Source organism: Lineus longissimus, chromosome 12, assembly GCF_910592395.1.
Source record: "Lineus longissimus chromosome 12, tnLinLong1.2, whole genome shotgun sequence".
Taxonomy (NCBI): Eukaryota; Metazoa; Nemertea; class Pilidiophora; order Heteronemertea; family Lineidae; genus Lineus; species Lineus longissimus.
Genome location: NC_088319.1, coordinates 12,712,357 through 12,735,840, shown reverse-complemented (window position 1 = coordinate 12,735,840; position 23,484 = coordinate 12,712,357). Strand labels below are relative to the sequence as shown.

The window sequence follows — 23,484 nt, the reverse complement described above, 5'->3', positions numbered from 1 at the left end:
GTCGATGGGCGTAGGGAAATGGCATCATTTAGATTTTCCTGTGTGACCTTTTAGAGTTATAGATTTATGGTAGACCTATTATAATTAGGAGAATTAGAATGCCTCCTGTGTGCTATCCTATGGGACGTAATAATGATTGTAAGATGAGAGAAAATACCTTTCTGAAATAAACTGGTCGATTGAAGTGATTTATTTGAAAAATAGCCGGAAAACAAACTGAAGCATCGAAACAAACCTCTTTGCTTTTAGTTCAGTGAATGCATGCATGGTCATGGCATAATGATTTTTATGTGAAACTGAGATGTATTAAAAAAACAAAAGTAAAATTCTACTGATACTCTGCACTGTGCTTATAACGGTATCTATACCTTTGTGCACATGTTGATTTGTCAAATTGATTGCTGATGTCGTTGATTTTGTAAATAAAACTAGTTGTTATCAAATCCCATCGCAGAGTTTTCTATCATTGAGTGTAATGCTTATCAGATGTGCCTATTGAATATGAAAATTAGGACGTATTCAACGTATTAACTGAGATACAGGCAGTATTGCCGTGACAATGGTAAAATGCAGTATCTCCATGTTGCCTTAAACTTCTAATCGTGGTTATAAAGATGATATTCAAAGCAAAAACATGCCGACTTATCGGCGGTGAATATCAGTCCTAAAGTCTCCTCTTTTCACCACCGATAACTCCCGCCAGGTAATCTGTCGGACGCCTCATCATAAACGGGTGGCCAATCAAATTGCTCGACACGAGTAATTGAATGACGGCCTGAATCGATAGTGCCAACCTTCGGATCAGGTTACACTTCTTATATACAAAATGCACTGTGCATTTGGGTCAGGTCAGGATCCCTGGAACTGTTACTCATTGAACACGTGGTCTTCAATTATGATGGCTTTCAGTGCGTCTCTCGTGCGACAACCACGAGTGAGTGTAATGTTAGTGTTGTCGCGACAGAGGAGGCGTGAGAAAGGAAGGGAATGCAGGGAGACTACCGATAAAGTAACAGCCCGTAACGGCCGATGGGCGGTGAAGGATAGTGTACGCACAACGACGGTGGATCGGCATGAGCAAAAATATATTTAAAGAAGTGTTTGAACACCTTTGTGTTGAGGTCAAACATGGTGGTCTTTTTCCAAATCAGAGTGAAGTTACTGTTTTTACAATTGTCGGGTTGAACCAAACATTTGAAGATATATAAAGAAAACGGACATCTGTGACAAGTGTATGCGTATGAATGAAGATAAAATGATGTGAATGTGACATGTTGACATGCAATTATTGTGAGATAAAGGTCGAATGTTGATGAACTAACTCGCGACACCATCATAATCGTCAAGAGCAGTTTACGAAGAGTCCTTCTCGCAAAGGTACTTTCAGTTTCCCCATCAGTCGGCCTCAGCAAGTTTAACCAAGCTAGTCCAATCAATAAAGCTATTGCTCAGGATACATACTGAAGGACAAGAATCTCTTGACTGTAGATGGAACAGGAAGTGCCTGAATCCGCCAGAGCTGTAGGCTACGTTCTGGAGTTCGACGCTTTAAAAAATGCGGGAACTTCTGCAGCAGACGATGAAAAGGGCCGCGGGTTCCATTCTCCGATTTCCCCAAATCCACATTTTGAACAGCCAAAAGCAGACGTCTGACCGTCAGTCTGCACATATCTTTCAAGTTAAGGACTTCAGCGTCAACAATTTCTACTAAACCGGCATCTTTGATGTTGCGGAGCTCCTTCCGCTTGAAGCTTCTGAAACCGCACACCCGGACGTGACGTAACATATCAATATGGCGACAATAACACAGTTCCTGGATTAATTTTTTATCTATGGTGTCGTAGGTTCCGCAAGCGATACCGAGGAGTAGTATTGTCAGGTGATGACCGATCTTGTCCCTGTTTTCCTTGCAGTAAACATCGAAGATTAGATCCGTGACGTGAATGGTGGGGTTCTTCTGATAAACTGCCAAAAGTGAACTGGACAGGAGGCAGCCATGATTGGCTAAACTCATCAGAGGCGCAGCGTATTTTGCTTTGTTGTACGTCCTCGGAGAAGAGGGCTCGGCCTGGACGAAATCATAAACAATTGTCAAAAATGTGGTGAGGCCATTTACGTCTGCTGCATCCATGATTGTCAAGTGGTTCTCCAATAAGTTATCGATTTGGGCCATGTTATCGCTTTTCCACGCAAGATGTAAGATGGTGTATTTATTCCACCGCTCCCGGATGTCGATATTTGCGCCGTGTGCCAAGAGAAGTTCAACAACATCATTAGCATTGTTGATGACAGCGGAGTGGATAGGGGTGTGGCCTCTGTATGAGTCAATGACGTCTGTCTCAGCCCCTTTCATTAACAATTTCTTGACGATATCTCTGTGTTTACCTCTGATGGCTAGGTGCAATGGCGTCACATCCCTGTCCGTCAAAACATTCACAGATGCACCACTGTCCAGTAAAAACTTTACAAGGCGCTCACTACCCCTGTCGCATGCAAAATGAAGGGCTGTTTTCCCTTCAATAGTTGTGATGTCATCAATACAGGACCTATCATGACCGACCAGGAGCTTTGCAAGGGAAAAGTCACTGGCGTCTGCTGCTCGGTGAAGGAGGCTATAGCCCCGAGTATCTCTTTCACGTTTGATGTCAGCTTTTTCCAACATGAGCTTGATGAAACTCATGTAGCCATTCGACATACACATGATGACGTCTTTTGATTCCTTGTCTAAGTATGTCTTGTATGGAGGGGTAATCTGATGATTGTCTACCAGCGGAGGGTTTGAGCTGAGGATGTTGGATTTCTTGGGCGTGCCAATCAGACTTCGCGGCCTCGTCTCAACCGGAGGGGGCGGCTTTTCGTTCTCCTCAACATCTGTCTTGAATATCTGCTTGATTCTGTGCTCGACCACAAAATCAAGCGGGGTTCTCCCGCCTCTATCGAATACATTCACTGCGCACGCATCTGGTTGAAGCAATTTGCTAGCAACGCTAAAAAGGCCATGTTTTGCTGCCACGTGGAGAGGTGTCTTTTCGTCATAATCCCGTACATTCACGTCTGTAGTTTCGCGTTTCAAAATGGCGTCAACGTTGTCTAATTCAGAGAACAAGACAGCCAAATGCAACTCCGTAATCTGTTTGTTCATTTTTGCCCCGAGTTGCATCAATCTTTTCAGAATATGCTTGTGGCCAAATATATACGCGATATACAACGGACACATTCCTTCTCTTTCCGGGTCAAATGTCAAAGCATTCGGATCCGCGCCACCTTCGATGAGAGCTTCAATAATTTGTAAGTTTCCGGTTTCGCATGCGCAGTGCAGTGGTGTCTTTCCCGGTGTCATGTAATTGGGATCTGCGCCATCACCCAGTAGTTGTTTCAGCCGGCAGAGGTCTCCGTAGGCGGAGGCGAAATGGAGGGGTGACCAGCCCTGGTACTGGAGATCTGGGCTAAAGAGATTGGTCATCTCGGCGGAGGCGCCGACCTTTTCTGGGGAGGCCAGTCTGAAACGACAGGAAAACAACAAATATTAAGAGATACATTTAAGGGGAACTCTTTAAGACAGTTTAGCCTTAATGTAAGAATCACACTGATCGACATCACCAGCGGCATACTCTCTCTAGTGACAGGGCTGACTGAATAGCCGGACTGATAGTAAAACAAGACAAAAAGGGTACCAAGAGTAGACAAGACGACCACGAGAGGTCATTAAGGAGACTTTCAGTTTGGCGCCCAATCTTCACCTTCATGGTCGAGAACTGACCAACAACAAGAGTAAAGTGAAATTGTGTTTCTCCAATGATAATTTTCTAACATCTCGGTTCCAAAAAATCATGGAATACCAGAACACTGTAGTTTGTGATAACAAAGAAAGCCATTTCGTCAAAGAAGACCTTTATTCAAATTTTATCAACGCGTGTAAATGTGCACTGTACGAAAGACGTTACAAGCATGCAAAATAACCTATCTATCCAGTACCATGAGTGAATATATCACAATTAGCCTACTTCAAATGACAATCGTTTGGTGGAATTTCAGTCGAACCCACTCACTCTATCCATAAACGGCACCATGAGATAATGATCTATCCAGAGGTCACCAATGATGCAGAGAAGACCCGACAGCCAGTCGGCTAAATCACAATTACTACCATCGACTATTGAGCTATTATAATATTTTTACTATCCTTACAAGAGGCACATTTTTAATGTTTTCCTCGCCAGTCGCCGAAGAAAGCAATACGACTAATTATCATCCCTATACTGTACGGTGGCGGATTACGGTATGTGGTATAGAGACCCGTGGTTACGATGTATAGTTTACAGTGTATGAGCACTGTGCCTCGTTCTGGTGGCAGTGATTGTCGTTAGGCAACCGTAACCGCAGTTGGTTGGTGAAAAATACTAAAGCAATAAAAAAACCACTTCAGTGTTTAGGTGAGGTGTTTAGAATAGAAATTGATAAGACGCTGGAGGTATTGGTTGTTTCACCAAAAACCCTGCTCACAACTAATGATTGTAATCCGCGCTGTCCTATCATAGCATTTCTTGTTTGAAATGGGGTAAAAGACATAATTACCACTAACAGTAGCCTACCGAATTTGACACGCTCGATATTTTTGAAATTACTCGAACCCAGTGCTATTCGATTCGGATGTTTAAAACAAGTTACGTCACTTTTGACGTTTGTGCTATCTTGGCGTTTTCATCTTTAGTTAATCCGCAAGAACGCCAAGATACATGTAACCTTACACCAATATGCATGTACCTTCTTCCTTGGTTGCGTTTACTTGGCATTACTGATTGTATTTTCACGGCACTGACTCTATTTTCACGGTAAACTCCGGGCAAATATGCTTCATCTATGACATGTGTATGGCATGATATACATTTTATTTCAATATATTCCTGAAGTGAATACCGGTTACTAGTATAATCCAGGACAATTATTGAAATGCCACATAGTTTTTCACATCATCGGTCAGAACCGGAAGTTCCTGTACTCTTCGGAACTGCAGACTTCGCGCATGCCCAATTCGCTTCTTTCGGGGATGGAAAGCATTTACAAAACGTTTGAATGACCTTCTGGCGTGTTCCTCTTCTTTTTCCATTTCTATGTCCTGAACACTAAACAACACCCGTCGTACCTCCAGCCGACATTGCTCCTTGAGCGTCCTGGGCTTCCGATCAACAACAGCGACTAACTCTGAATCCCTGGCGTTTGTTTTGTGCAGGTTATACCCACATGACAGACAGAACTTGAGCAGGTCGACGTTCCTGAAGAAGCAGAGATCGATGAGAAATTTCTCATCCAGAGACTCGAACCTTCCCGATGCTGCCCCGAGGAGGAACCGAGTGACGTCATGACCGAGGTTATCGTGGTTCTCTTGATTGTACACGTCAGATATTACGTTCATGACGTTCAGCCTGCACCTATGTTGTTTCGGGCTCAGTAATAGGCAGCCGTGGTTTATAAGCTCTCTGAGTGGAGTGAGGTAGCGTTCTGTGATTGTCGATTGATGAAATCTACCCTGAATGAAATCGGTGAGGACGTATAGAAATGTCGTCTGCCCCTGTTTGTTTGTTTTGTCCATGATTCCTTGGTGATTGTCGAGAAGGTTGTCAAACAAGGCCATGTTGTTGTGTTTCCATGCCAAGTGTAGAATTGTCTCTTTGTCAAATTTGCTGCGGATGTCAAGCGATGCCCCTCGCGTCAATAACAACTCAACAATGTCATTTGATTGGTTGATAACGGCCACATGGATGGGGGCGTTCCCGTCATCTGGATCAAATACGTCAGTTTTTGCGCCACTACTAAGCAGCATTTCAACCATCGAATACTGATTCCTGCGCACAGCGACGTCTAGCGGGTAAATGTGTAAGCGGCCATATTTGTCAAATTTTGGATTCGGGTTGGCGCCCTTTTCCAACAAGGCTCGAACGATGTCCTCATGGCCACTCTCACATGCGCAATACAGAGCCGTTTTTTCAAGCATATTCGCTGCACTTTCAAGTGTCGTCGTGTCATATTCAAGAAGTAACTTTACTAATTCTATGTCCCCGCTCTCACCGGCCTTGTGTAATAGACCGAAGCCCTGGTCATCCAATTCCAAGCCAACATCAGCACCATTATCCAACAATAATTTCAGAAATGTGATATATCCATCCTCTTTGCACATCCTGACGTCATTGGCACCCCTGCCCATCAGTTCCTCATAACTCGGGAGCTCCCTGGGCGCATCGCTGTCACTTGCAGCTTCCGCAGCTGCAGTCCTCTTTCGAAGCAGGCGTTCCCTGGCGTTGATGACGTAAGAAAATGCTGTCATGCCATCGCAGTCGTAGGCATTCACCGTATGGTGACAGACGTTAGTTTGAAGAAGTTTTCTCGCCAATGTGATAAAGCCCTGCTTTGCAACGACATGCAATGACGTCTGATTGTAACAGTCCCGCAGATTGACATCACGTTTCCACTCTCGTAGAATCTCGTCAACCGTAGTTACGTCATACAACAACAAACTAAGATGGAGTAGCGATATCCGTTCGACAGATGCTCCAAGCTGAATGAGTTTCCGGACGACTTCGGTGTGGCCGTGCCTGTAGGCAATCTGCAGGGCGTTTCGGCCCGGCCCATGCGACTCGATGGTGAGAGATCTGATGTTCGCGCCGGCGCCGAGAAGAGCTTCGACGATGTCGAGGTTCCCGGTCTCGGAGGCATAGTGGAGGGCGGTTCTTCCGATCCCGATGTAATTGACGTCCGACCCCGTTTCGAGCAGGTCGTTGACGCGGGCGAGGTCCCCGTTTGAGACCGCGTAGTGAAGCGGGGAGAGGAAGATCCGGGCGTCCTCGAAGGCTGCTTGGGACCTACAAAGAAGAAGATATAAAGATACAGGCTCCGACATGACTCAGTCGACCATCAATGACCAACCTCTTTGATGAATATTTGTTTGTATTGAAATGGGCTAGGTGCACTAAACAGCTCACTTTTTCGAAGAATGTACACTCTCAGTCAAAAGTAATAGCCACTCGGTCAGCCTAGTCTTTTCGATTGGAAGAGTATGCAATGCCTATGGGCGCACATGTTATTCAACACTACACATTTCCTCCAATATTACATACAACTATACTCAGATACATTTTCGAAGAAAAAAATCAAGATATAACCAATACCTTTAATTATGTTTTGAAAATGTGACATTTTCACGATATCTTGACACCAACCAATTATTTCAAATATGGAAAATTGCCATGAGTTTGGAGAATAACATACTAGGATTTCAACCTTAGGTGATGCATAGAGAAAAAAACTTATTTATTTACTTTTCACCAGAAATGTACCTGAATCAGATAACAGGGCGGGTCGTCTTACTATCAGAAACAGAGCTAACGGCTCTGATCGATACACTGGTATATATCGATTATGGCAAATGATATAAAAAAGGACGATATACATGGAGACCAATTGCGTTACTGGTGAAATGTCATGGAAGATGAACTCTGAGCACTCGCTATATCACGCTGGTGTTAAAAATAATGATACGGTAACTACATATCATATAGAGTCCTTTAAAACCATAAGAGACTACCCCACCATCTTACAATTTTGAGAAAGACAGATGCCAGAGCGATGAGATGTGGGTTGGGGAAGGTATATTGTGCTAGGCATGGTTCGTTTCATCCAGAGGTTTGAAAGAAAACAGCACCGTTGACCCACCAGGGAATGCTATACACAACATCACCATTTGCATGATAATTTTGCAAATGGAATACCAGTAATCGATTAGAAAAACTGATTTTGGGGAAGAATAACGCTTTGATACCACATAAGTAGCCCAGTTTACCAGTTACATATTACTCTCTTTGCTTAAAAGAACACTTTAACGTCGTATTGATAGTAAACCGTTGCCTAGAACCAAAAGTGCACCCGACTCGAACTAGAAACCATGTTTACTCGTCATTTCAGAAGGAAAACCATCATTTCCACGGTAACCGCTTGGTAAATTCTCACTCAGATCATTTGAAAAACGCAATTTCTAGATCTATACACAGCAGCTCATCATCACCAAAAATCGATAGCAATGCGAGCCCCTGTTATGCTTGTAGCTACAGCCGTATCCACTGTATCACCATGAGAGCTGGATGGCCAGGGTCGCAGGATTTACCCTAGCAACCGAAGAGACACCGCCATTTGCGGTTGAGTTTTCTCGTACAATTGAAAAACAGAATTTAAACTGATTCGATGTTCATTGTTTCATAACTTTCAATTTGCCTACCTTCGCATCCTGGTTTCCGCCTTTACCTCTCCGTCGCCATCTTGTAAATTCGAGATCGAGGCTGTCGGCACGTGACAAAACGATCAATGGACGCTAAATTTATGTCGTCTGTTTCGCAGTGGCTCATTGAATGGCTTTGTGATTAATTTATTGCTTCTAGATATGAGAAGGGCAGGGTCGGATGGGCATGCATTCAGACAATTTTTCCTGAGGGGAAATGAAGACTTTTTGAAACTACCAGTTTGAAACTACAGTGGGTTTTTTTTCAAAAGAAATTCAAAACCGGGAATCTAAGCTACTTTGAAAGCGGTCTACGCCCTTTGCTCTGAAAAATTTCATGCTGATGTTTAGTTTACTTCAATAACACAGTTACATACAAACATCACAATATCACTTGACTTGCAAAAGTTACTGTTCGAGGGCACCTGAGTGAATTGATTGTTTGATGGATCGTTTAAGTTGGTCATGCACCGAATGTGTTCAGTTCAGCTTTAAGCAACAAATAAAGGAAAACTACGGAGAAATCGACGTCAGCGAAATTAACCAACTCCCAGGAGTATTTGCACATTCCACAATTCCATCAATTAATTGCGCTCCAGGGAGTTACAGTCACCCCAGTCGACCCATCAATTGATTGGGCCTTCTGTGGGCTGCTGATATAACTAGGAGGAGATGGGGTATCTAGTCCCCTGGGGGGCGATGCTTATTCAGTATGTGTATGAAGGGAACGAGTCATAAAACGCTGTGATTGTAGAGGGAAAATTCTGTATCTGTCGTCTGGGCAAGTGTTGAAGTGGGCTGAATAGCAGACCCGACTATCAAACTGAGATGAGTTCTTGTCCTTTCCCAGACCGATGGAAGATCAGGGACGAACTAACAATGCAGCAGGAGTTGTGTTTATTGATCACATGAACTGAGTTGGATTGATTATGAGTTTGACCATCCAGTGTCGGGGATTCCAGAACTACCTTTAAAGTGCCCGTAGAAAATATTTAATCGCCTGGCGGCTGTCCCTGCCACAACAGGTGGTGAATGAATGATAACAAATGAAATACATGTAATATGATTATGGTTGTGGCCTTTCCATTGAGGTTGTGGTCGCGGCAGTTGATCAACTTGACATCGTAAGCTTATAATTATATTATTATTATTTGATGATATGGGGGGCATTGCTTGCCAGAAACGACGAGAAGTTGTATATAGTAGGATAGAATAGAAGTACGCTGTAGTCACAACTCGATCCGGATAAGGAACAAAGATGGTCTGCCAAGAGAACCAAGTATGTATTCGAACCATCGGCTCCGCGCTTGGAGCACTATCCTCTCTGTTCTACGCCCTCTCTGTGATCAGCATCAATCTCATCTCTGGAATGGACGGACTCGAGATCACGTGCATGCGCTCTTTTATAGGGTTGCTAGTGGCTGGTGCCTTCTGCCTGGTGAAAAAGACCAGTCTGATTGCATGGAAGAACCCATGGGTCTGGGCCATCGCCTTTGGCTACATTCTCCTTTTCAACCCATTCCTTGTGGCACTGAAAAACATCCCCGCCGGCGATGCAGTAGCCATCTTTTTCATTTATCCGATCTTCGTACAGATTCTTGCCTGTGTTTTCTTGAAGGAGCCGTTTGATTGGCTCGACATAGTGATGACACTGTTAATTATCTGCGGAGTCGTTTTTGTTGTGCAGCCGACATTTCTGAAACACCTCTTGGGTGAACCGACAATGGGTAACTCGTGTTCATCGCCCTCAAGTAGCCTCGAAAACATCACTGGCGGGGATGGAAATGCGTTCAGCAACTATACCGATGACGTCAACAGCAGTAAAGGCTACGTATTGAACAATACTCATGATGTCACTGGTTTCGCATTGTTGCATCATCGTGGAAATGTTTCAATGTCTTCTGAAGAGACTGCTGGAGTGGAAAATATCACGTTGGCTTCTATAGAAACATTCAGAGTAATACAACTGTTCGACAATAAATGTTCGCCACCTTCACCTCCGGCTACTTCCGATTTGCTGATCAACCGAATACCGCATGCGTGGGCTTGTTTTCTGGCCATGTTTTCGGCCATCGCCTCGGCTTTGATAGTCGTCATGACAAGGATGGTTAAAGACGTTCCCGTATCCACCATAACGTCGCATTCAAACGCTGTTCTGGCCATCGCCGGGATAGGACTGACTTCAGGCCTTGGAGAATGGAGCTTCCCCACTGATCCACTCCCATGGGTCTGGCTGGTAGCCGTCGCTTTTGTAACTCTGTTTGCGCAGATGCTTCAAACTCTTGCCCTAACATACGAAACTGCGGCTGTGGTATCAATTGCCAGAACCACAGAGATTCCATTTACCTATATCCTACAGCTTGCTTTTCTTAAAATATTTCCAAGTGTTTTTTCAGTTATTGGTGCTGCAATCGTAACGCTGGGAGCCATGGCATTCAGTGCAAGGAGGCTCTGGAACGATCACAAGACCTCTGATCATGAACTCACGAACGAAGTGACACCAATGTTAGACAAATCATCTCAAATATCTAAAGCTGACTCTAACCCTTAGACTTGATGACACCACATACATTCGTGCTTTCCGAAAGCTGCCTGTTATACCTGTGATGCCAGGCAAGGGTGTATGCTTGTTGCAGTTCAAATACTTATGACGTTCCTACACCTTGCGCAATAACCTGGGCTGTGTGATTGCTCTGTTTCGACAGGGTAAGGTCGTTTTCCGTATTACCGAAAACTGCCCTTCCAAGAACTAATCTGACAACAAATAACTCGCCCTGGTCATCAGACAACAACAAAAACTGGTCACTTCGTTGCATATTTACCTTGTTGTCCGACGTGTCTCGGCGCTGCTGCTTGATCCTCAAAATCGCTTTGGAAGCCAAGTTTAAAATGGAAATTTTGGACTATCTAGAATGTATTCCAACCATCGGTGTAATATTAGGCACGCTGTCATCTCTGTTTTATGCCCTTTGTGCGATCTGTATCAAGCTCATCACATCAATTGATGGACAGGAGATCACGTGCCTGCGTTCGTTTCTTGCGTTTGTTGTCATATCTGCCTACTGCCTGGTGAAGAAGAAACCACTGGTCGCTTGGAAGAACCCGTGGGTCTGGGCCATCGCGGCCTGTTTCACGCTAGATTTCAACCTATTCGCCGTGTCATTGAGGAATCTGTCCGCCGGAGACGTTGTTGCTATCTTTTTCACGTATCCAATCATCATAGGGATTCTAGGACGTGTCTTCTTGAAGGAGCGTTGTGATTGGCTGGATGGGCTGATGATGGTGGTCATCGTCTGCGGCGTTGTTTTTGCTGTGCAGCCACCATTTCTAACGAATCTTCTGACTGGTCATGCTACAGAAAGTGATTGCGGCAACGCAACTGACAATCAAGTGAGTAATTCGACCAACAACACCGCTAGTAAAGTTTACACTAATGTGACTTCGTTCAGCAACATAACAGATGACGTATACAATAGAAACGAACATGTATTCAACGGAATTTTGAACGTCACTACTCCTGCCCCAAAGGATCTCACAAGGAACGATTCGTTCTTTTTCGTGAGGATTGGTGAACGGAATATTGGCGCAAAATTTGCCAACTGCAGTTCAGATTCCGATTTCTTCATCAAACGAATCTCACGTACTTGGGCCTGTATATTGGCCTTTTTGGCGGCCATTGGATGCGCTTTTGCCGTCACGTTCACGAGGAAGGTTCCTGATGTACCCACAGCAACCATAGTATCGCATTCTAACGCCGTCTTGATCCTTTCCGGAATATGTCTAACGTCAGGGCTTGGGCAATGGCGTTTCCCAGCGGAGTTCATTCAATGGGTTTGGCTTCTCTCCGCAGCCTCTGCAACGGCGCTGGCGCAAATTCTGCAAACGCTGGCGCTCAAATACGAAACTGCGGCTTTGGTATCGATTGCGAGAACCATGCAGATTCCGTTTGCGTACATTCTGCAGATGATGTTCCTGCTGGTGGTTCCCGGAATTTTCGCCGCCATTGGCGCCACCGTCGTAACATTTATCGTATTTGCATCAGCAGCGAAAAAACTTTGGCATGAAAGGAAGAAGAAGGAACGAGGGGATGAATTGTTGTCTATGTTGGACAATCAACCGCTATAGAAGGTTGAAGGATTTTGAGACACCGAAAACGTGATGCCCGTGCCCTGAAACAAATCTTATGGAAACTGGTCGTAAGAAAAATGAACCTTTCCAAAAAATAATACTTATTCTTTGTGTTGGCATGAAACACATATGTACTAGTTCAATTCAATGGTTGGTTGGGTTTACTCTTTTAAATGACTGATCGTATGAGAAAATTTGTCCGCTTTTGAAATAAATGTACAGTGAAGTCGCCTATACATTCTCCTAAACAGAAGAGGAATTATTCAGTTGAATTATTTGTATATAAAGACAGCGTGTATTACTATAAGGAAGTATATGTACATGTATGACAGGCTCTCATCTGTGTCTGTCATTATTGCAAACCCTGTTGCGAAACCTGCCTATTTATGAAAGGAGCAAGAGCACGTCTTCACCCAACCAGTCCTGCTGCCTCCGTGTGCCGAGCGCTCGTCGAGTGGGTGGGTGCAATCGGCGTGACTGGCCGGCTGAATGAATAACATCAAGTTCACGGTACATCCCCATTAATCACCATCTCTTTACTATCCTATGTTTGTAATCAATGCACTATCAATAGATTGTGATCATAGTGATTCACCCTGATGTCCGTTCATTGAGTGTCGCTGAGAAACAACAGTAATTTTGTTATAAACCGCGTAAGCGTTGCCGAGGAATAAGAGTGTATTTCGTACTTACATTTGTCAAGTGTTAATTTTTTCTGTGACAAATTAGTGTACATTAAAAGTTTTAAAACTGGACGTATGTGATATTCTGATGTATAGATGGATATACTGAGCCCGGTTGTTCAAAAGCACCGATCACACGTTCACGTTAAGTATTCCCAAATAGGACATCTCTTTCAGTTCATCCCAAATAGTTGTTTACGTTAAGACTTTGACTGTCCACCTCCGGATATGATGGATCTTGAGATTCAGGTTTTGTTTACTCCTATACCTCATATACAAATTGAAATCTCGACCGTCCCGAGTACCAAAACAGAAGACCACAGTTTATACCAGCATGGATGTCACGTGATGCTGACCTCCATATTCAAGAAATTATTAGAGATCAGATACAGGCATGGAGATACATGTAGCTCCTGCGCAATCGCGTGACTTCGTGATCCCGTGACTCTGCAAACACTGGCCGCCATCTTGAATCATTTTGCTTTGAAAGATGGAATCGGCTGAAAGATTAGCTAACGCCTGATTGGCTGCGCTAATCTGTGTTACGCTCAATTTCTGATTAATTGTGTATGTTACGCACAGAGTTACTCTAGTGTATGATACCTAATTGGGGATTGATTGAGATGTAAAATAACCTTAATTGTCTTCTACTCCGCACTATAAAATAGAAGCAAGAAGTAATAAAATGGGGAAGCATTACAAGACGGTACCCAGGGTTTGCACTCTGATCTCAGAGACTGGGCTAAATAAACCTCGTCATATGAAAAAGATGGAATTTCCCATTGTAGAGAAATGTGTACTGTAATTGAAACCAGTTGTAAGAAAAAACGTCAAGCTGTTTGGTAATTGAAGGTGAAGGTATACTTTGGATATGAGATTCAACGTCACCTGTTGTGAAATGAAGTTACGGAACCGTGCATGGACGCCAGTTACACTCTGACTGAAGTTAATAATAAGCTAGACATGTGAAAAAATATTTAGTTCATACTTGGTTCATATCAACCGCTATATATGGAGCGATAGAACTAAAGGCACTTTCGAGCTTCGGCTATACGTCGCTATACATCGCTGGCATAAAGGAGTTAGCCTTCAGCGACGAAGTGATAATGACACGCATAATAAGACCCCCTCAGATGGTAATCCACCTGATTGCACCATTCAGTAGCAATCAGCTAAAGGAGCAGTGTGACGTTCCAATAGTGGCGGTTACCATAGTCGATGACTTCCAGGGATGAACTTGGCCATTTAGCAGGCAATCATAAAGGCAACTCACGCGCAGGGGTTTAGATGGAGCGATGTCCAAAATATACTAAAGACATATAGTACCGAAAATGTTTGTTCCGTATCAGAAACGGCAATATGATATAAGATTACGGATCTTAAGTGCTGAGCTTGATGATAATATGGGAGGATTGCTTGGACAAGTTATGGGTTTATCGGCATACTTCCGTTTGGGGCCAGAGAGGCGACGTAAGGGCAACTTGATTAAACCGACAGACTCCATTCAAAGGCTTGGAAAGAATTCCGAAGCCGAACTTGGCGCGATGACATCCGGTCGCCTATAGTCCAATAAGAAGTGTTCTTAAATTCTGCCTCTCCGGGGCAGCCAATAGGAAGGTAATGATGAGTTATCAGGGGAGACTCCCAGAAAGGTTTAATTGTTAGATATGTGACACATAATACACTGTAGCACACTGCTGATAATATACAGGATATTACACCGAGAATTACATTCTAGTGGTCGCGCTCACGAATTTCTTGCATCAGTAGCCGGAGTAATTTCAACGAGGCAGATCCCGAAACACATAGCAGCCGGTGGTGTATGACCGGTCATACACTGCTGATAATACACTGGATATCACACCGAAATACTGAAAAGTTGCACTCACGAATTTCTTGCATCAGTAGTCATTTCACGTGCACAGCACTGGACAGACAACATATTATGAGAATGTTTATATGGCGCGTCAAACTGGAAGAGAGATAACGATAACAATGATGAAGAGGACAGTTCAGGAGCAAATATAATTATCGATTACGATTGGTTGAATCGCTGCCTCAGATGTCGTCTGCTGTGCTTTTAGCACGTCCATTTAGCACTCTCCTCCAGCAGCATTTTCAAGGCGCCCTGTCGAAGCATTTAATCCGGTAGTTGATAAAGCTTGGAATCAGTGAAACCTTGGAACCAGTGATAAACCTTGGAATCAGTCCTAAAAATGCATAAAAACATGAAATAATGCCATTCGAACCTAACGTGGTTACGAATCAACATTTGGAGCTTATTCTTACATGATCAGATCGGAATTTTATGGTAATTTAGAAATCTGTCGCATATCCGATTCAATAGTCTATATTTTAAAACAACCCAGTTGTACCTCGCCTCCAGTGTACAGTACTGATCTCCCAAATATGGGAAGACAGTATAGACACGCCCACCACACACCCATAATATGGACCAATAGCGCTCCGCTTATAAATACGCCACCACCACACGGGGCCTTTTCGGTCAGACGAGTTGCTTGGGAAGTTGGGGGCCTGTCATGCATTATGCATGGATAAGGTTGACGACTATGTCTAGGCCTAATTGTCTATGATTGACTGATATTTTATAACAAACGATGAATAAAAGAAGCCTAGTCATGTATGTTTATTACCGAAGTTTGCGGATGAAAAATTTCCTTCGCCGTGAGCGATTTCTTACATCTTCCAGTACGCATCGAGGGATGCAGAGATCTTTGTGACGTCACCAGTTCTAAGCGGGTTGTTTTATTCACGTGTGTGTGTTTGTCCTATGATCTCGTGCATCTAGTACCGAGCATAATACTTTATCGTCTATGGAATACAAAACAATCATAAAAACTAATTTTTGCTTCCATTGAAGAGAAATAAAATATTTTAACGACCACAGCGCGTTGCCAATTGATGACGTCATCCTCCACATTAAAAATGTTGGCTTCTGAACTAACTGGCAAATTGCTATAATAAAGTCAGCTGGGACGAGACTGTCAGTTGGGAGGGTATAAATCGTGGAAGGAACGCACCCGATTTCCCGCGCTATTTGCACAGTGATTCCATGGTTTACATTGAATATTCCAAGGTTTATCAGTGTTTCCAAGGTTTCACTAATTCCATACTTTATCAACTACCATTTAATCCTGCTTCACCGGTGCAGTTTTCAGATTCGAACCGTAGTCACAATTTAGCTTTTCGAGTTGTCAAGAACTGTTCATATCCTAAAACAGATCGGTCTGGTGCCGCAATACTGCTGCCACTGCCGAGTATTCCAATTCCTGTAACCTCTTTTTTCTTGTCTATAATAAACCTGATATTAAAAGCGGTACCAACTTGCCCTGGCGCCACGATTCCCCGCAAGCATCCTCTCTGGGATTCGATCAATGACCGACTGAATGGAAATGGCACGCACACACTAAATCTTGCTGGTACTGATCGCTATCGGTCAGCAGCTAAATACCTCAGAGAAAATAGGCGATTATTAAATGGATATTCCGAATAGCTGAGAAGTGAGAGACTAATGGACTACAAGTACATTTGGAGAACAAAGGAAAACCGTGCATGTAGTGCTGATTTCTTATGTTCTGACACAACCCTTGACGAGACTTCAAAATCTCGCGTGACACTTCAAACTACGGAGTGCCTCAACTCTTTCCCAATAGAGAAAGAATTGAAATCGAGCAGACCCTTCCTTTTTGTTCCTTGAATGAAATGAACGAGGCCACTCTGCCATAAAACTTGTTTAATTCGCAATTGAGATGTAATTATTACTCAGTCTCTCTGATGACGCTTCCTTTCACGAGAGATTGATTCTGTGTAAATGTCGGCAGCAAATTAATGTGTCTCAAAATATTGCGTGGTTGTATAACTTGTTTGGAGGAAACAGAGAATGTCATATTCTGTGGGGAAAGGACGAGCTCAAAGACCGGAGGGGATAGTTGCTTCTAAGGGGATATGATCGTCAAACGAAATCAACAAGGGGATCTCAGGATAAGGAGGAAAAACACGTTTTTATAGAATTAGTGGCAGAAGAGGACAGTGGGCACATTAAACAGAGTTTGAACTGGACCAGTTGTCTCGAAAAAAACATGTGTTTCTAAAATTAGTCGCTGGTGATTTCCGAAGAATTTGACACTCAACCAACTGAGATACTACAAGTCAAAAAGTGAGACTTTGTTCTGGGACACCCGATATACATGTTCATCGTTATGTCGACTGCTTGCGGCCTTCGAGAACACAAATGAAACTGATAAATAACACGCCTGTTCGGTATGAGTGATTCGAATATCCAGATTCATGTCTGATCTGAACCACCTTCCTATCTAACCGTTGCTCGGAGCATAAAATGCTCACTTATCATTCCACTGGTTGCTTCGGCAACATACCAAAGCAGTTCACCTTTCGAATGATATGTTCAAGTGGTAACGCTATTAGTATGAAATCGGTTAAGGGGCTGGAAGATCGAATTAACTTGTTGGGGCTCAGTAAAATAGAAATGTACTTATATACAATGCCGTAATGCAGTAAGTATGCGTGCATCTTCGCTGAAACTGGGTGTGCATAGTATATGTATATCATACTGTCAACACAACGGCAATGTCGAAATTCATGTCAACGAAGTCTTTATCCAATTCAACTACAAATGTCAAATTTTTCACAAGCTTCCACAGTTTCCGCAGTTTCTGCAGTTTCCCCGGACTCCGCTAAATCCCCATGGCCGCTGAGACGAGACGTCTTAGTATTCTCCACCACCCGAGCTGGCGCAAGTCAATTGTATATAAGAGCCATTCAACAAATTAGGCTGATAGACCGCAATGATCAATAGGTTGTATCGTGAATACATAGCTAATTCTGTAAAAGTGGTAATATTAATCCAATGCCATTACTCTCATGAAATATGTTTCGAGTGTAAACCAAAAATATCTGTATACAAGGGCTACTCAATCCAGTATATAAAACCATCCCAGAAAAAAACAGTCTGAATAAAAAATGCCATATCAAAAATTGATTACCGATCTGTAAAAGTGGTGATATCAACCTAATGGGATAACACCCTTCAGATCCAAGGAGTAATGGCAACTTCTGTTATGATGGTATTATCTAATGCAATTTCCCTCCTCGAATTCCCGTAGCTCTATTTTTCGAATTCCGTCCATCCAATTCGCACTACACACCCAGTTCGCAAGAAAGCAAACAGAAATTATTGCAGCCCTTTATGAATTATAGAATAAGAGGCTTTTCTATTAGCCGGCTATAGTCCGATTTCATCTTGCTATGTCATGAGTGAGAATATGAGATGCGGTCAGGGAGATTTATAGTATTGAATCAAATAACACAGAGTTGATTATGTTTGGTACTTGGGTAAAATTTGTGTTGGTATAAATTCTGTTATTTCGCGATGATGATGATGATGATGCTGCTGTAGTGAGGTCAAGGTCAAATTCCGAAACTGGGTCAAAGCGGCATGCTTGTTTCCCTTTTCGAGTGATAGTGTAGTGAGGTCAAGGTCATTACTCACAACGGCATGTCGCTGTGGTCGAAACACAGAGTTTCTTAGAATCTTTCTGGTGCTGTGCAAAACAGCGTTTGAATAGTAGCGAAGAAGGCTTGTATGAAGTCTCCATTCGATTCAAAAGAATCTTGATAACTTTTTATTGATGATTATAAATCTTCAGCATTTCCTTCCTCAAATCAGTAAAAGGAGTTTGCGTGGAGCAATATGTGGTACATTTCGAACGACTCCTTGAATAAATATCTTAATTCTTTTAGCTGTATGTATTTATTAAATTTAGGCTATCTTCATCAACGTCAACTGGAAATAGTGCACTGAGTGCGTGACTGTCTAAAGAAGGAAACAATCGATTCTATATGGACGCCAAATGCATGTGTGGACATCCAAAATATTATTCTTGGCCCGAACAAGGAGTACATCTCATGCCCCGAGTTCAGTTAGGCGCCGCAAAGAGTCACCATGGCAACGTGACAACACCATTGACAACTTGGACGGTTGCCAAGCAATCAGCGGCTTCCGGCGCAAACATGTAATATGTAGTGTCATGTGATCATTCAAGAATATTGACAAGTTGTTGTCTTGAGATGATCGACGGTTCTCCTTGAGATCATTAACCATGCCGTGTAGATGTAGAACACGTAATTAACCCTGTGTGCACACTGATAAAATTTTAATCTTCTGGCAAAAGTCGCTTTGATAAGGACAGGTCCGAGAACGGGCGTGGTATTTTGACAATGGGTGGATATATCGCGTTGTCTGTTGTCAGAAATCCAATGAAATAGTGTGTATTTATGTCTGGTAAACCGAAAAATAATACATAATACAAAATAATCTACTTGATATGATGACGTCAATCTGAGAGATTCCATAAGGTTTATTTGTTCCGTCCCATTAATCAGATTGACATGCTCGCTGTGCAATTATTATGACGTAACCCAGAGGAATACATGATGCCATGGATGCTTGTAGCTTTATTGCTTTGATTTCACCAGTTGAGGCACAATCAAAGCAACTGGTATTGAGGAAAGTGGTGTGTTGCTTTCTTCCGCGGCGTACAACATAACGATATGCGGAAGCTTCCAATCGATCCATGGCATTTTCAAGTGTAACGCAAATATTTATTGAAATATCTCCTGGTACTTGGATGACGGCATGAAGTGAAGTTGATGAGCGAGTGCATTGATAGTCAGGCCATGAACAGATGAAGAAACTCAAAGATTTTTTGTGTATATACTGGTATTTGGGATTGGTGAAAACACAAATCTATAATTATCTCTGTCATGGCGTCAAGCAATTAAGATATGATCTCTTTGCAACATCGCCATTTGTCGACTTGCAATTTCAGCAAACGCGGCCTTGATCAAAACTCAGCACCTTTGATGAATAACCCCTTTGACCTGATGATAACCTTTGTATGATGATTCATGTAGCCGACCAAGCATTTTGTTTTAGCCTAATCCTCGATGTGGCATTTACAACCATATTGTCTGCAACATACGGTTGCGTAGTACGATGGCAAGAGTGCAGATGGTAGGCCATGGTCCAGGGGTCAACAGATTCTAGAATATCAGTCCAAAAGCAATAGGCTTTTTGGGAGATTTTCTCAGTGTCGGATCGTCCACCCCGAGTCGTCACTGGAGCGTCAGCCTATTCAGATCTGCTCTCAAAAAAGTGCAAACGTGATTAACTGTCATCCCATCTTCAATTTGCCTAGTCATCAGAGAAGCCAATTTCTTCTCCATCCGCGGTCTATACGAACCACTCCTCAATCTCACCGTGTCTTTTCGTTATAAGTCCAGCGTGCAGGTGGGCTTAACGCCAACAAAATTTCTACGCCAAGTGAATTAGCGTTCTTTGGAACACCCACACAGTCATGCAGGACAGGTTGGTAGTCCAATATTGAGGAACAATTTTGTTATACCGACAATCTTACCGCTTCTCATCATATTGTTCATGTACAATGGAGAGATGTGCTTGGTCCGCCGGGTTTGTCAAGAATGCCTTTTTAACTCGGTTTTTACAGCAATGTTCAAATCATTGCCACTCGCTCATCTTCATTTTCTTCAGATAAGCTGCTCAGTTGATCAAGGAAAGCTATTTTGTATTTTTAAAGAAATATTTCATCTTTCGCTTCTCATTCACGGGTGATAAGCCTGGGGACGGGCACGCTTATGGCCATTCTGAATGATCTCAGAAGTACTCCATTCGTAGCTCTCATCCTGGCACCAGTTGTTTTCAATATACTCCGCCTCACGTATATGACGTGGGAGTATCAAAAACCAGAGCCTCATGATGCCTAGCTCCCAGTTCAAAACTTCAGGGTTAAATGGTTTATGGCTTTGGCGATTTGTTATCTCAAATGTTCCGCTGTTAAATCGTATTAGAGGAAGCCGTTGGAAACACCTCAACAACACATTGTTCCCGTTGAGGCAATTGCCATGGAAATGGGTCGGCTAGACAGTCAAATTACTGATCAGCGAAGCAATATATTTCCGCAAGAGTTGCCCGACAAGTCTTACCGAGTACGTCTGCCACCAAACCTGGCAAATATATTACATCTATAAAGATACAGATATGTACGAATTCAAATTAAATCGGCCCCCAATATGATTGAATGTCTGCAACCAAACCTGGCAAAGGTATTTGTTCAACACTGGTATACTGATTCAATCGCCCCCTTCTATAATTAAGCCAATTACTTTTAATTGCCCCATAACATTTACAGCAGAAGGAATGCATCAGGTGGCTGACTGCCTTTAACCATTGATATGTAGAAAGGGTAGCCGAGTGAGCTGATTTCATGTCTACGAATCGACCAAAAATCTTATCACTCCAAAACAGCAAAAGTGACATTCTATTAAACGATGATATCAAATAACTTTCCCCCTCCCCCTCCCCAACCATACACGCGCACGCCTTGCCCAAACTACCCCCCCCCCCCCCAAAGAAACAACAACAACAACCTGTGGCCCAAACAAGGCCCAAACAACGCCCAAACAAGGCCCAAACAAGTAGCAACGAAACTCAAAACTCCAAAGAACAACTACATGTAACTATATATGAATATGCATTAAACAACTACATGTAGATATCGTACTATCACAACTCAGGATCAACAAATTGCTCCAGATACGCACATTCTTCTACAATTTTTCATCAGTATACTATATATCGTATGACAGTGAATAGCATCATTCTTCACGTTCACCGTATATCGCCAAACATTGATTGATCAAAGATTCTCACAACAAATAGAGTAGAAATTGATGTACCTACCTGTCGATCAGCGTTCATTCAAGGTATTCACCACGTCCTACTCCACCAGACTATCCCACCAGCCGTTTGAAGAATAAGACCGGTTGGGATCGATGCTTCGGGGAACTGGTGAACGGCCCAATAGAAAGCGCTGCGGAATAGCTATCAGAGAATGAGCTAGCTCATACCGAAGACAGATCCACGTCCTCTTGCTCAGACGATCCCACCAGCCGTTTGAAGATTGAGACCGGTTGGGATCGATGCTCCGTGGAACTCAGTGGGAAACGGCCCAATAGAAAGCGCTGCGGAATTGCTATCTGAGTATGAGCCTGCTCATACCAAAGACAGTATAACATCCTCTTTCTCCCTCACCAAGCGATCCCACCAGCCGTTTGAAGAATGAGACCGGTTGGGATCGATGGTTCAATTCGGGAACTGGGTGGGAAACGGCCCAATAGAAAGCGCTGCGGAATAGCTATCAGAGAATGAGCTTGTCCTCCTCCACCAAGCCATGCAGGTCACCCCCGCCACCCGTTTGAAGCATGAGACTGGTTGGGATCGATGCTTCGGGGAACTGGTGAGCGGCCCAATAGAAAGCGCTGCAGAATAGCTACTGGTACAGAGTATGAGTCTGCCCATACCAAACACAGTATCATATCCTAGAATAAAACTGTTTTCATATTGAGCTTAGCTAGCTTTTTAGTCTTGGGGGCAAATGACTCTCCTTGACTGGTTGCTATTACCGGCTGTCGAGCCCAGACTACTCCAACATAGACGACTGACTAAAATCATAAATCTTTGCACAATTATTAAGAACGAACACAGTTTACAAATTTTTGTTTATTTTCGGACGCCGGAAATTACAAAAAGTAGTTGACGATGCAGTCATCAGAGATTTGCCAAAGTGATTAATTTCTTCGCGTGAGATTGTCTCTTACAAGGATAACGGAGTGGCTTATAGTCAGACAAGAAACGTTCAGTCATCGCAATCGAATTAACCATTACAACTCGGGAAGTGTTAAATCCCAACGGACTATACTTCACTTCAAGGACTTCACTTCGACTGTGACAATTAACTAGAGGCAACAGGGAGTGCGTCGACTCCCACCGACGAAATCCTTCTCCAAGCAGAGCGAAGAACATTATCTCTTCTAGCACAGACTTCCATTACAACACGCCATCACAGGTGCTTGAAACTATCGATCATACCCAAATCAATTTTGACCTTTGAAAGCAGTTATACTGAAAGGCACTGGCCAAGCCTCATACTCTCGACCTTCCGATCGGTCAAAAGTCGGTAGACTCCGTGAGCAGCCCATTGTTTCATCCTAATTGGGTCTCCTTATATGGTGAGGAACGAGGCCGGTCCACTGCGCGTCCGGAGTATACAAGTCGGAAGCTTTTCCGTTGTACCGCTGCGTTTCATTCGATGCAGGAGTTAAAGCCACGTCGTTCACTTTGTAATCCAGTCGTCAGGATACGGAGTCGAGTAAAGAGGGGTCCTGTAAGGAGGAATCTTCGTACTAATCTTCCTTCCGCCATGCTTTCCGTGCTGGCCGATAGAGGGCAATACTGTTTTGTCATGTGACCTATCCTCTGCGCCCTTCAATTCTGCCACACCTTTACTC

General features: G+C 43.3%; 2 protein-coding genes across 2 annotated transcripts; both read right to left on the bottom strand.

Annotated features, from left to right (window-relative positions):
• Window positions 1-43: 43 nt before the first annotated feature.
• On the bottom strand, window positions 44-21,956 carry LOC135496904 (ankyrin-1-like). The gene is made up of 2 exons (XM_064786475.1): window positions 21,878-21,956; window positions 44-3,500 (listed from the first exon to the last, which is right to left on the bottom strand). The coding sequence occupies exon 2, from the start codon at window positions 3,461-3,463 to the stop codon at window positions 1,442-1,444; it is 2,022 nt and encodes a 673-aa protein (XP_064642545.1). The 5' UTR covers window positions 3,464-3,500; window positions 21,878-21,956; the 3' UTR covers window positions 44-1,441.
• Window positions 3,897-8,297, bottom strand: LOC135496988 (putative ankyrin repeat protein RF_0381). Its single transcript, XM_064786599.1, has 2 exons — window positions 8,267-8,297; window positions 3,897-6,857 (listed from the first exon to the last, which is right to left on the bottom strand). The coding sequence occupies exons 1-2, from the start codon at window positions 8,272-8,274 to the stop codon at window positions 4,943-4,945; spliced, it is 1,923 nt and encodes a 640-aa protein (XP_064642669.1). The 5' UTR covers window positions 8,275-8,297; the 3' UTR covers window positions 3,897-4,942.
• Window positions 21,957-23,484: the final 1,528 nt, after the last annotated feature.

What these genes read in the sequence shown, in the direction of transcription:
- LOC135496904 (XM_064786475.1), bottom strand. Translation starts at nt 3,463, where the DNA reads ATGACCAATCTCTTTAGCCCAGATCTCCAGTACCAGGGCTGGTCACCC.